This window comes from Mixophyes fleayi, chromosome 2 (genome assembly GCF_038048845.1).
Source record: "Mixophyes fleayi isolate aMixFle1 chromosome 2, aMixFle1.hap1, whole genome shotgun sequence".
Classification (NCBI taxonomy): domain Eukaryota; kingdom Metazoa; phylum Chordata; class Amphibia; order Anura; family Limnodynastidae; genus Mixophyes; species Mixophyes fleayi.
Window position 1 is genome coordinate 81,373,034 of NC_134403.1, and position 14,585 is coordinate 81,387,618.

At 41.1% G+C, this 14,585-nt stretch overlaps 1 protein-coding gene across 4 annotated transcripts in view; it reads right to left on the minus strand.

Moving 5' to 3' along the window:
• Positions 1–1,238, minus strand: part of LOC142140167 (speriolin-like protein) — a 52,407-nt gene extending 51,169 nt beyond the window's left edge. For all 4 annotated transcript variants that reach the window (XM_075198019.1, XM_075198018.1, XM_075198017.1 and 1 more), the window contains exon 1: positions 926–1,238. In XM_075198019.1, coding sequence (XP_075054120.1) covers positions 926–1,136 — 211 coding nt within the window. In that variant the 5' untranslated portion in view covers positions 1,137–1,238. The remainder of the gene's footprint in view (positions 1–925) is intronic.
• Positions 1,239–14,585: the final 13,347 nt, after the last annotated feature.

Consider the following 14,585-nt stretch of genomic DNA (forward strand, 5'->3'; position numbering starts at 1 on the left):
TGACAGAGGACCAGTTACAAAGGTGTCTAATCCAAAGTGTTTTGAATGTGTGATCCAGGCCACTTCAGTGTCAAGTGTCCTAAACTAATGAAACCCATGGACTATTGCGCAGGTTGGGCCTGCTTATCCAAACTGTTATATCATAAGTCCCACATCAGGAAGTCCTTGTTTGTTCCATCAGACTGTGCTTATCAACCAAAATTTTTTCTTGGCATTGGTTAACTTTGGGAGTGAGCTTACATTGGTTTCCAGCTCTGCCCAGCCCGAACCATAAATACTTGGTTGCCAAAGGTGGGTGTTTCAGCCCAAAAGGACTTTGAGGGGAACATCATCAGCAATCAGCAATAGCACTGTTCCACTGTGCATGTCCAGATGTCCAGTCACATTGATCCAGCAAAGCCGTAGGTTAACCCCTACCACTATGGGACAGAATTGCCAGGTCATAAGAGTATCGCTTAGATGCCCCAGATAGTTTATCAATAAATTGTCGTAATTATAATTTTTTTAGCACTGCCATTATCGACAGTGCTAAAAATATGCCCCTAAGGTTAGTTATTCATAGATTTATCAAAAAGTGGAGGTATTGCCCATAGCAACCAATCAGATTCTTGCTATAATTCATCTAGTACATTCTAGAAAATGATGACTAAAATGTGATTGGTTGCTATGGGTATTGTCTCCACTTTTCATTTTTAGGTTTGATAAATCTACCCTAAGAGTTTTGGTGTGAATTAAGTATTGTAATAACATTGGTTCTTACCAGATACTGTATCTTGTGCAAATGTTTACTACATGGTTATAGAAAGAACATTTAATAATCAAGCACCAAAAAGTTACCTTTTATTATTTTGCAAATTGAGGCATTGGATCCTTGTTTTAATTCTTAATTCAACCATGGCAAAAATCATACATAGGCACCACATACCTCTGTTCTTGGAGCAATAGCTTCCTAGCATGGATATACTGTGCATCTTCAATTCATGTTTTCTGAGAGTTCTACGTAGTTCCAGGTTTTCCTGCAACAGCCCCACCATCTTACGCAGCTCTGCACTCTCAGACAGCAGCCGGGCACGGTCAATCCTTAGAATCTCTAGTTCACTTCTTGGCTCTGGTCTATAACTTTGCTGTTGATTCATGGTATTATTCTTCCAATTGATATTAGGCACAACTTCTAAATCTTATGCATAATTGCACCTGGTTCTTGCCACCTTTTCTCTATTACATCTGCTCCTTGTTTGACAAAACTCACACTGCTCTTTATTATGTCTACTTACTATTATGACCCAAGCAAGCCTCTGTGATGTCATGTTTTATAACTTATTGTGATATAGTGCTGATTAATCTTTATCTTCAGGCTAATAGTTGCTCTTAATGCTGTCTTTATGCTTTATACTAATAAATGTAATGTGCTATTGTTTTTTCATTTAGCTGGCTTTTACTATTTCCCCATGGTATCTCCTTACAACCAGTGTCCTATTATAGGGGATGGTTTGAGAAATAGAGGTCTGATTCATTAAGGAAAGTAAAGCAATAAAAGTAACTTTGAACCTTGGCAAAACCATGTGGTTTTGGAGGGGGAGGTAAATTTAAAATGTGAGGAAAGATTTATAATTGGGATATAACATATCCTAGATCAATTTTTAAATTTCAGTGTACAAATAAGCTATTAAGTATTTGTGTAATACATGAAAAAAACAGACAGTATATATCTTATGTGCAAAATAATAAACAAACTTGTACTCCTTGCATTATCATGTGTTTTTGTCCAGGAGAAAACTTACTAAATTTTTTACCTTACTTTCCTTAATGAATCAGGCCAAGTGTATCTAGTTCTAAATGTTTCTTCTCAGCCCATTCAGGTGCACTTTGCTATGGATGTTCAAGCATCTAACTAACTTTTTCTCAGGACCTACTGGTGTTGTATGTATTTAGAATAAGTGCTAGTCTGACTACAACTGTGGCACCACTGACAACAGACTTTTCATTGCCCCCCTTTATCTATACCCCCTAATAGTGGCAATATTGGCATTGAAACTGGGTGTGTCTTTGCCAGAATGTGGATTTGGTTGGGCAGATCTGGGTAATGTTTTGATGGATCTTGGGCATGGTTTGGACAGATCATGAATGGGACTCATTTTGTCCCTAGTTTGCTTTTAAAATATAGGGATGTATCATCATCATCATCATCATTTATTTATTTATTTATTAATATAGGCGCCACTAATTCCGCAGTGCTGTACAGAGAATGCACATCAGTCCCTGCCCCAATAGAGCTACAGTCTAAATTCCCTAACACACACACAGGCAGAATAGAGTCAATTTGATAGCAGCCAGTTAATGTTAGTATGTTTTTGAATTGTGGGAGAAAACCGGAGCACCCGGAGGAAACCCAGGCAAACACAACGAGAACATACAAACTCCACACAGATAAGGCCATGGTTGGAAAGTGAACTCATGACCCCAGTGCTAACCACTAATCCACCATATATTTTATGTAGTGAATGTCACTGGTGTATGAATTCATGTTTTAGCGGATGCAGGCCTGGATGGCTAGGGGGCCCACCCAATGTCTATGAGCCTGATTCATTAAGGCACACAAAATTAACGTATTGAGCTTTTTAGAAAACAATGCACATTGAATGGGTATATGCACATCTGTATTTAACAAGGAGTGGATGTAAAGATATGTCTTTTGATGAATATGGGTCTAGGACAACTCTTATGTCTTCTGTAAATAAAATGCATTTTTAAAGTTGATCTTGATTGTAAACACATGTTCCAGCATGCATACGCGATCGTCATCACTAATACCACTTTCACTTATACCAGACCTGTGGCTAGTGCAAGTGATACAACAGAAAAACACGTACCTTAGAGATGCCCAAAGCTACAATCGGAAGTTGCAGGATACGCTGGAGTTTGGCACGCCCTTACTGTACATTGACTATGTGCATACGCCCACTCCCCTCCCGGTTCCTCCCCTGAAATTGTTGCCTGTAGTAAGGGTCCCTTGTGCTCGAAGATGAATTGAACGTTGCTGCGTTCTCTGATGTATAGTAAATTCCTGGGCATGCACAGAGCGTTTTTATGCAAAATACAGCACATATCGACATTTACGTGCCTTAATGATTCAGACCCTGTATGAATAAAGAGATAACATTTAATATGATTTGTTAGGAATGAAACTACCTCACAGCACTAAATCAAACAACATAACAAGCAGCTTTTCACAGAGATTCTGCATTTGTTATAACCTGATATATATTTATAACTAAATATGTTCTTTTTTAATCTTATTTCCCATTCATTAAGACCTTCTCAATTGATTACAAGAGAATTCAAGATAGGAAAAGTATCGGCATGCTGGGACATATACTTTGTGCATACTGTACTATACAATTATTGTATTATAACCATAATATTTGAGTAAACCCCCCTAATATATACTCAGCACATGCTTTGTCAAAGTTATAGGAGCAAAATTTGTCCTCACAGTTTTATGGACTTATTGCCAGCAGTCTTTTGTAACAAGGCCACCTCTGCATCGGTGTTACATCGCTAACGGCGTCCAGACACAAAGAGACTTTATCATTGGATTTGAAGCCGCCTCCTGCACAGATTAGCTTCTGATTTTTTACCCATTGTAAGGATTTTAATTGTTATTTTAGAATAAACATTGTTTGTTGGTTTTATTCATGTGGTGCTGTCCTTTTTGACACTGTATCTGGTTATTTTGACTCAACGAGGAACAATGGGCCTTAAATACGTCACCAACAGATAAACATAATATTGTTTTGGAAAATGTATGCTGCTTTTCATTAGATCAACAATAATGGTGTATAATAGACTACACTATGAGCGCCCTTTTCCCTACATTTTATTTGATTTCAGAATCATCCACAGTGGGTCATGGAGCAGTGGAAAGCAGGAGCTGCTACAAAAATTCTAATTGGACCTTATTGTGTTGAAACAAGTTTTACTTATTTGGGAGTATTGAGCGCTGTTAAAGGGAATTAGATCATTAATTGTTATATTTTGTGTCAGACACTGGAATAATGTTTGCAGGTTTCTAACCTACATGTTTTAAAAACCCAGGGAGAGTGCTTATATTTGGGAAATGCTTCCTGAGAGATGCTCAGCTTTAGGGAAAACCTGGTAAGGGTCCCTGGGGTGTAAATGGAGAGAGAAGGGTGGACTCCATTTACAAGGCCCAGTCCAGGTCTTCTGTTCTGTTGTCAGACTAAATAATGTTGGCACCTGTGAGCTGTGTTTAAAAGGCTGCTAGACAGTGAATTCACTCTCCTACTACCTGGGGAAAGGGACTGCAGAGCCTCTGTGAGAGGAAGCCTGGTCTTTGCTGTGAGAAAACTGTGCTGGAACCTCTAATGTTTTTGTTTTAGGTTGTTAGCAAGGAGTAAATTGTATTTAGTACCATACATACAATGCATTATTATAGTTTATCTTACTTATGCAAATGTTCTGTGCTAGCTAGTGGTGCGCATATGTGTACTTTTTAAATCAAAGACTATGCTGTTACAGCCATCACTATCAGTTGGCATGTACAACTGCCCTATAGTGGGTGCAAATTATATGGCTGAAGATAAGCGTACTTATGAGAAACACAGGACTTAAATCAGTGGCATCTGTGTCAGTATGCTCATACTGTAAATTTCCTATGTTCGCACGCCCTTCCCCTCCCATATTCCACCTCTCAAATCATAGTAAGTGCCATTTGCATTCTGACATGAATTACATGCAACTGCTCGTGCTCATTGGCATAAAGTCCATTTCTAAGCATGCGCAGAGCTATTTCACATATGGGATGTGATATGGAATGTGATGACTGTATTTCACTATTTAATAAAATAATTGTAAAATATTAATACCGTTCTGTTCTTATACATTTCTGCACTATTTCAGTTTGTGCAGCATATCTTACATGAAATTGCTCTGCACATACCCAGAAAAGTGGTCACATGCAAATACACCTGCACAGATTTGCATGTTTCTGGCTCTCCTTACCTGGAGAGCCAGATTGCGGGAGGAAAGGGGCATTCTAATGTATGCCGAGCACAGTAAAGGCATGTAAGAGCAGTTGTGAACAAGTGCAGACCATAACACAGAAACATATATGCTTGACTAAGCCATGCTATTTGCTGCTGGCTAAAGTCAGGTGCAAATAGCGGATGAGGATGGTGGTTATCAGCAATAGCAAACCACTTGTGATTGGCTGTCTGTAAGTTATCCATTGATACTGACAGGTGCTCCCTTTGTTTCATATACATTATGCTATTGGGCAGCACGGTGGCTAAATGGTTAGCACTTCTGCCTCACAGCGCTGGGGTCATGAGTTCAATTCCCGAACATGGCCTTATCTGTGTGGAGTTTGCTCTCCCCGTGTTTGCGTGGGTTTCCTCCGGGTGCTCTGGTTTTCTCCCACATTCCAAAAACATACTGGTAGGTTAATTGGCCACTTTCAAAATTGACCTTAGTATCTGTGTGTGTATGTTAGGAAATTTAGACTGTAAGCTCCAATGGGGCAGGGACTGATGTGAGTGAGTTCTCTGTACAGGGCTGCGGAATTAGTGGCGCTATACAAATAAATGGTGATGATGATGATGATTGTGTGCGTGTTTAAGCAAAACAAATTTTGACATATCTTGCATCTTTGTATATGCCTGCAATTGCAGCTTTTTTACTGAACACAATTTGTAGCTGCAATTTGGGCAGCAGTTGTGGCTCACTTTGTGCAATTGTCATCAGCACACAGCACTGAGGGAGATGCCTGTAATTACTGCAAATTTTAGAGACATGTGACTACATCCATACAGCACCAACTTATCATTCACTCCCAAATAATTAAATAGTTGACTTCCATTTCAGCACATGCCTCCTATAGACTAATTACAGGAGTACAGTACAAGACTGGAAAAAACAATTAGTCTTGTGTTATCACATTTCAGTCACATGTTCCAGATGGTCTGTGGGTGAGGGGCACAGAGAAACATATAAATAACCTGAATGGCTTGAAGTCAAATGATTATATACCTAAATCTAAAAATAAATGCTTTTGAATAAATCAGAAAATGTATTCATTTGTATTTATATAGACATTAAATATTATATACTGTTTGGCAGCACAACAAGAAAAGTAATCAAAAAATAAATGTTACATATTTAAAATTATTTCTTTATTAGGGGGGTATTCAATTGTTAGCGTTAACGAAAAAAAACGAGCGCTCAAAAAATATTACCGCTTATACGGTAATATTGCGGTAGTTTACTCGTGGAATTTCAGCTCGCCGCTCCCTGGCGAGCTGAAATTCCGCGAGTAATTACCATATTAACGCTAAGATTTTTTGAGCGCTCGTTTTTTTTCGTTAACGCTAACAATTGAATACCCCCCTTAATGTAGTTTTGCCTTTCATCTGAATGTGTTTTCCACTAACCTGTAAATCGCGATACTGTCACTGCATTAAAGACAATGGCCAAAAGTTTTGAGAATGACACAAGTATTGGTTTTCACAAAGTTTGCTGCCTCTGTGTTTTTAGACCATTTGTCAGATGTTGCTATGATATACTGAAGTAAAACTGCAAGCATTTCATAAGTGTCAAAGGCTTTTATTGATAGTTACATTAAGTTTATGCAAAGAGTCAATATTTGCAGTGTTGAACCTTCTTTTTGAAGACCTCTGCAATATGCCTTGACATGCTGTCAATCAACTTCTGGGCCACATACTGACTGATGGCCGCCCATTCTTGCCTAATCAATGCTTAAGAGATTGTCAGAATTTGTGGGTTTTTGTTTGTCCACCCGCCTCTTGAGGATTGACCACAAGTTCTGAATGGGATTAAGGTCTGGGGAGTTTCTTGGTCATTGTGACTGGGTCACTGATAAATAACTTCTGGTATAAATTTATTTAAAGTAAATAGCGTAGAGGGCACTTATTTATATAATTGCACATGCACTTCTTTTTGATATTGTGTATATTTTGGTAAGGGAAATCCTTAATTTCTAAGACCAGGGGAAGAAATTTGTTTCTTGTTTAACCTTGCTAGAGGAGATGCATTATTTCTTAAGGTATATATCTGATACAATAAGCCTTTGTGGATGGAAGTCTTTTGTGTGTTGTGATGTGGGGAAGTGGCTTGTTTGGCGTTTGTACCTTTATTTGGGAATGTGTATTTTGGACTGTCTGAAGAGGGGCCCCATGCTAATTAGATGTTTTGATGTGTGAAGGTCCAACATTGAAGGCAGGGACTTTTAATTAAGACTGGCTTCTAGATTCTCTGCATCTGAAAACCCGATGCAGGACATCAAAGCATCTCTAGGATTTCATAGATAAGTGTAAATATTGATGGCTTTGCAATGCATGTAAATCCATGTTTGTGTAAACACATTGTATCCTGATTCTAAAAATAGCCTGTGTCCAAATCAGTATAAAAAGCACTGTCTTGTACACTGAAATTTCTTCTTGCTTCATCTGACCTGATCACTGGTGCCTTCAACCATTGTGAGAGCAAATAAACATCCCTTGCTTCAAAGACCTGCTTGAAAACATCTTCAATATTTCTGTATTCCTGTAGCCTGCAGATTAGAACCTAAATCTAATCCATTCTCCGGCCGTTTCTGAGGTTGGACCCAGCTTTTCCAGTACCACCGCTCTGCCTGCTACCCTGCAGCTCTGGTCAATGTGATAGGCCAGGGGGGATCCATCCACAGCACCCATGATCCATAGTAAAAGGTCAGGAGTACCAGCCCAGGTATGCCAGTAACGGGGTACACTCGCAGCGTGTTACCCAGAAGAAACCCAATACTGGATGCCGGTAAGGAGCCCAGTGGTGGCAGCATTCGTAATCTCCTCCTACTGCCGCAAGAGGGCGCTTTAAGGATAACGAAAGGGAACGGTGGCAAAGCAAGCCTAGCTGGTTCCCAGCAGCAACAGACAGTGTGGCATAGGCGGTCCATCCTGTCACAGCCATGAACCCAAAATTTCGATGTTTTCATTCCGGAGCCACTTAGTTATCACTTTTGCCTTATGGCAAGGTGCTCCATCATGCTGAAAAAGGCATTATTCGTCACCAAACTGTTCTTGGGTGGTTGGGAGAAGTTGCTCTTGGAGGATGTTTAGGTACCATTCTTTATACATGGGTGTGTTCTTAGGTAAAATTGTGAGTGAGCCCACTCCCTTGGCAGAGAAGCAACCCCACACATGAATGGTCTCAGGATGCTTTACTGTTGGCATGACACAAAACTGATGGTAGTGCTCACCTTTCCTTCTACGGACAAGCGTTTTTTTTAGATGCCCCAAACAATCTGAAAGGGGATTTATCAGAGAAAATGACTTTACCCCAGTCCTCAGCAGTCCAATCCCTGTACCTTTTGCAGAATGTCAGTTTGTCTCTAATTCTTTTCCCGGAGAGAAGTGGCTTCTTTGGCTGGCCTTCTTGATACCAGGCCATCCTCCAAAAGTCTTGGCCTCACTGTGCATGCAGATGCACTCACACCTGCCTGCTGCCATTCCTGAGCAAGTTCTGCCCTGTTGGTGCCCCGATCACACAGCTGAATCAACTTTGGGAGGTGGTCCAGGATCTTGCTGGACTTTCTTGGGTGCCCCAAAGCCTTCTTCACAACTATTGAACCTCTCTCCTTGAAGTTCTTGATGATCTGATAAATGATTTATTTAGGTGCAATCTTGCAGCAATATCCTTGCTTGTGAAGCCCATTTTGTGCAAAACAATGAAGACTGCACGAGTTTCCTTGCAGATAACCATGGATAATAGAGAAAGAACAATGATTTCAAATACCACCCTCCTTTTTATTAGAGCTTTTATAGCTTAGAGGGTATGCACACAAAAACAAAACCAATAAAGTATCAGGGTATGGGGAAGGAAGAGGGAAGAGGGGTAGGGAGGAAAAGGAGTACATATCAATATGATCAAGAAAAATACAAATACAAAACTCATCTCCTTAACATGTTTATAGTCATTTGAGTTACAGAGAGTACAACATCTTCTAGAAATTACTGCGGCGGGGACAGAGAAAGAGGGGAGCTCAATGAGACAGGCAAGGCTTGATTTTTGAAAACATATTGAGTCCAGGCCAACCACATAATGTGTGAAGAGGAAACAGAAGAGACATCCTTGTCGGATACCATTTGACAGTGTAACTTTATCTGAAGTGAAGCCGTTGCTAAAAATGCTGAGGAGTCCTTATACAGAGTTAATATGGATTTGAGTATCTCCCCACTGAAACCAAACCGGGCAAGATCCCACTCATGTAGCCCCAATGTAGCCTTTTAAAGGCCTTATCCGCATCTAATGACATGATTAACAATTCGTGATGGGACTTATTAGCTAGTTCGATAATATTGAATGTCCTACTTGTGTTATCAGGAGGCTTGTCTCCCAAGAACACAACCAACCTGATCCGGGTGGATCAAAGACGAAATAAGGAGGTTTAGTCTGTTAGCGATCAATTTAGCATAAATTTTAATGTCTGAATTAACGCATTACAGCTTTAATCATGCACCAGAAGTTAAATACAGAGGTGTCCCCCGGAGAGTTGGTAGCAGTATACATCTCAAGCGTTTCCTTAAGAGCAAGCTTCGCTTCTAGCAGTTTCAAAAGGTAAGGGGACAATCGCCATGCACCTGGAGGGATCACTTGTTGGGGCAATCGCCAAGTCCAGACTATCGTTGCATGATCGGACTATGATATCGGGAGGATCTTCACTGACTTAGTATTCTGCAGAGACCATTTATCTGACAGAATCAAGTCAATTTGAGAATAAGAGTTATGCACCGAGGAAAAGTACATATAGCTACGTTCCAACAGGGCAGAGTCCTCCAAACATCATAAAGCCCGAACTCTGCCAACAGCCTAGCAAAAGCATCTGAGGGACCCATATTATTGTCTATTGGACGAGCAGAGGCTTGTGAAAATCTGTCTAATTTGGGGTCAACTACAATATTGAAATCTCCCATTATAATGAGAGTACCCTATTTATGTTTTTCTATATCCCGTAACGTGGATCTAAGGAAAGGAACTTGTCTCGAATTGGGAGCATAAAGAGAGACAATCGTAACTAGTTTACCATCTAATGAACCCACTACAATAAGATATCTACCATTTTTGTCTTCAATGCTGGATTGGAGGATAAAGTTGGATTTGGAACTAAAAAAAAGGGCCACTCCATTACGTTTAAAAGGGGCATTTGCAGTGAAAGATAGCGGGAATCTATGGTCTTTAAAAATAGGGGGAGATTTAGCTAAAAAGTGCGTTTCTTAAACTGAAATAATATCAGCTTTTTGTTTGTGAAAAAATGATAGTGCTAAACATCGTTTAGCCGAAAAATTTAATCCCCTTACATTTACTGATAAGAACTTTTAATTGAGGAGAGGACCTGGATAACATCATGAGAACGATAACAATAGCAAAAAGATAGATGTACTTGCCTGGGGAAGGGGGGGGGGACCAAAGAAGGAAAGGGAAAGGAATGAGGGGGGAAGGAAAGGCAGGACAAAAAAATAGACATAAATAACCCCAGTCCTGGGGTTAAATTAGTTGCCAGAGGGGGAAAACATCTGGCAAAATCAGTAACTGTGGGGACATGGCCCTAGAATGGGAGTACCCACCCAAAAACAGCAACAATTGAGTGAGAAAAAAAACCAAAAAACAGCAAACACCAAATCACCTGTAAAATTAATGTTTCTAGAGACACAGAAAATCCTGCGTTAACTGGGAAGAAATATAGCTGAAAAAAATATAACATAGTGTACACAGAGTGACAACAAGAAAATCTTCCTAAAAAAAAAAAATTCTGATCAGTTCTTGATCTGCTCACCAACCAGAGATCTATGCTCTACAATTTGGCAAGAGGCTCGATTCACAGAATGTAGTAGTTGAATACCCTCTTCTACTGAAGCAATCACATGAGTAGAATTATAACGTTGATTGATAAGATTAACCGGGAAACCCCAGCGGTACTGAATTTGCTGATCTCTAAGTGCTTTGGTGATAGGTTAAAATGAGCGTCATTTAGCTACAGTGGCCGGAGAGAAATCTGGAAATAGTTGAAGATTTTGTAGAATCTCTTCAGCTGCCGGTGTTCTATCCGGTCGTGGAATCCTTTCTGTAATATGATAAAAGTGGACCCGCATGAATGTGTCATGAGGTGTTGTTCCCAGACCCGATCTTGGTCTTGGGAGTCTGTGGATGCAGTCCAGCAATAGATCATGATCAGAAGCAAAAGGGAGTAATTTTTTATACAAATCTTTGGCAAAATACAGAAGCTCCGAAATGGAAATGGACTCAGGAATGCGCCTCAGTTTAAGATTGTTTCTCCGGGGACGATCTTCCACGTCCGCCAGCTTATCAGACATATTAAATACGTAAGTTTCTAACTTCTCTTGTGAGGTAATGAGCTCATTATGAGATGCCACCAGCTCTTCCATCTTGTCTTCAATGTGAGAGGTTCTCCCACATACCATCGCCACTTGCGCTTTGACTTCTCGTATCGAGGAATGCATTTCAGAGAATACCTCAGCCTTAAACGAGTCGAACATTAATTGCATGGATTTGATGGTAGTCGGGGCATCAGGGTCTATTTGTGACAGAGCTGAGGAAGATGGGTATTGGAAAATAGCCGGAGAAGCTGTTTTGTCTCCAGAGTCCGCTTGTTCTTTATGTTTGGGGACCGCCCCCGCAGAAGGAGATGACTGAGGCTTGGAGAACTGAACTGCAGAAGGCGCCTTAGTGGCCTTATGTCTTTTAGGAGCCATAGCAGGAACCCGGCCTAAGGTTGTGTGTAATTAAGACCAGAGAGTTTGAATGAGTTAGAAGAAGGTTCTGGGATCTCTGGCGTTCAACGTAGTAAGAATCTAACCAGATAGGTTCATTGAAGAAACAATACAGGTGATGTTGAGATTATCTAAATAAGGGAAAGTCTCCCATTGCACAGTCAAACAGGACGCATCTTATTGCATGACATGCCTGTGAGTGTCACAGATATGCTCAGATTTTCATTAGCAATGAACTTCAGCGGTCGAAACGAATTTGCCACTTCTCTACTCTTCGCTTGGATGAGAACCAGCCCTCTCCAAGCCAGAAATAGGCCTGCGACCGGCCACTCCTCTCAGGGGCGAAGATGCTGTATTCAGGGTGTCAAACACTAGTGCGGCAACCACAGCCTTAATGGATAGTACACATAGAGGTGGTGCTCTTGAATGCCAGTTACACAGATAATGTAAGTTGAAGGCAGGACACTAAAACAAGCAGCTCTTGGTAAGTCTAGTAGAAAATAGCTGTGCGGTGGGTTGAACCCTAGATGGCAGTAGAGCCCCGCTGTCACAACTCAGAAGCCGGGATTCGAATGGCAAGTCACGCTGGGTCCTGAGCGCTGAAGATTGTGGCCATGCAGAAAAGAGTTTGAGGGTGAGTAACTGGGATTGGGCAAGTGTGTATGGAGGCAGATCCCCTCTTACCACCGCAATGCAGCTCCACCTTCCTCCACGTCTCATAGCGACTCCCAGCAGGCACCGCAGAGACCATCTCACCGGAAGAGAAGAGTGCGATGGCGTCGGGGGACTTACGGTCATGTGCTGCCAACACCACCCGGTCCACGGAAGACAGATGGAGCACACAAAAGGAAGCCAAACACCTCTATGTCACAGACGGTAGGAAAGGCACTAACCCTGTAGTCCTCCGTTGGGGGCAGTCAACCCGTCTCAGTCATGGCGCCTCTTAGCTTCTCAGGGCTATGGGGTGGATCTGCGATGAGGTATCTTTGGAGGAGGGTAGGAGACAGACAGCCCGTGTAGCGATAACCGGACAGACCGTGGGGGCTCTTTTGTAAGCCTGGGTTAACCTCCCGATGTCAGCCCACAGTCCTCTGTTCAGTCGACAGCTTCAGCCGCCAGAATATCAGATAGGCTGGCAAGCTCTCCTGAGGTGTTAAGGTCTTTCTGTGTGGTTGGGGTGACCACAGGTTGCCAATAATCAGTGGTTTTCAGACTTTATGTGCGGAGCTCAGGATGAGTGCAACCGTCCCATATGGCTGCTAGGCCACCCCCCCCCCCCCACCCTCCTTTTAAAGCTTCCAATCTGTTATTCTAATTCAATTAGCATGACAGAGTGTTCTCAAGTCTTGTCCTCGTCAACACTGTGACCTGTGTTATTGAGAGAATCCCTGATCTCATGTGAGCTGGTTCTTTTGTGGCAGGGCTGAAATGCAGTTGAAATGTTATTTTTGGGATAAAGTTCATTGTCATGGCAAAGAGGGACTTTAAAATGAATTGCAATTCATCTAATCACACTTCATGACATTGTGGAGTATATGCAAATTTCCATCATAAAAACTGAGGCAGCAGACTTTGTAAAAAATAATAGTTGCATCCTTCTCAAAACTATTTGCCATGACTGTACACTTCTATTATTATTATATTTGACTTATAAGGCGCCACAAAGGGTCCGCAGCTCATACCATATAAACCACTTAACAAGTGGGGAGGAAGCCCCTGTAGACAGAATAAAACCTCTGGTTTCCATTTTGTAGCTATGTTGGATCGTGTTAATAATTTTAGGGAGTGCTGGAATTAGAGGTGATTTCCAGTTCTGGGCTATTGCAGCTCTTGCTGCAATAAGAATATGTCCAGTGACATAATGATTGTGTCGCTGGAGATGTTTAGGATACAGATGAAGTAAAGCCATATCTGGGGAAGGAGAGATATTATTTTTGGAGACCTGAGAGATTAAATGAAAGATTTCGGTCCACAATGGTTGAAGTTTCGAGCAAGACCAAAAGATGTGCATAAGTGTACCAATTTCACCACAATTCCTCCAACAAAATTTAGATTCTGATGGCCAGATTTTATGCAGCTTATCTGGAGTAAAAAATAACCTGTGAACAATTTTAGTCAACATTTCCGAATGGTTAATACACTTTGACATCTTATATATGTTTAGGAAGACTCTCCCCCATACCTCTTCTGAAATAGTGATATTCAGGTCAGATTCCCAGACAGCTTGAATCGGTAAAACCCGATTGTCAATGGGAGTTAAGAGTGTCTGGTACCATAGGGAAATTCCACCTGCGTGGGATGTAGGGGAGAGAAACACCTTGATACCAAGGGGGGAGGGGTCCCATCACCCCCAAATGCGAGGGGCGTGTTTGTAACCAGTGCCTTACTTGAAGATATTTGTCAAAATCGCGGACAGGGATATCATACTTAGCTTGTAATTGAGAGAAAGGGGGAAGAGACCCTCCCACCCAGCACATTTTAAGGTACACACCTACTTTTCAGACAGCAATTCAAACTAGACGTGAATAGGTTTGCAGGCAGGTTGAAAACTGACAAGCCATTCACAGTGCAAAATTGTAAAGGTAAAATCAAGCCTTTCCACTTTAAAACAAACCCTTTTAATTATTAAAACTTTTCAGATCTTTTTCCTAAAACTTCTGCACCTCAGTTATGTCTTAAATTAAATGTGCGGTCCTGCTTGATTTTCTTTGATTTTAAACAACAAGTTTAGTATCTTTGTAAACTTCTTTTGCCAGAATGTATCTATAACTCAGTTGTCCATTT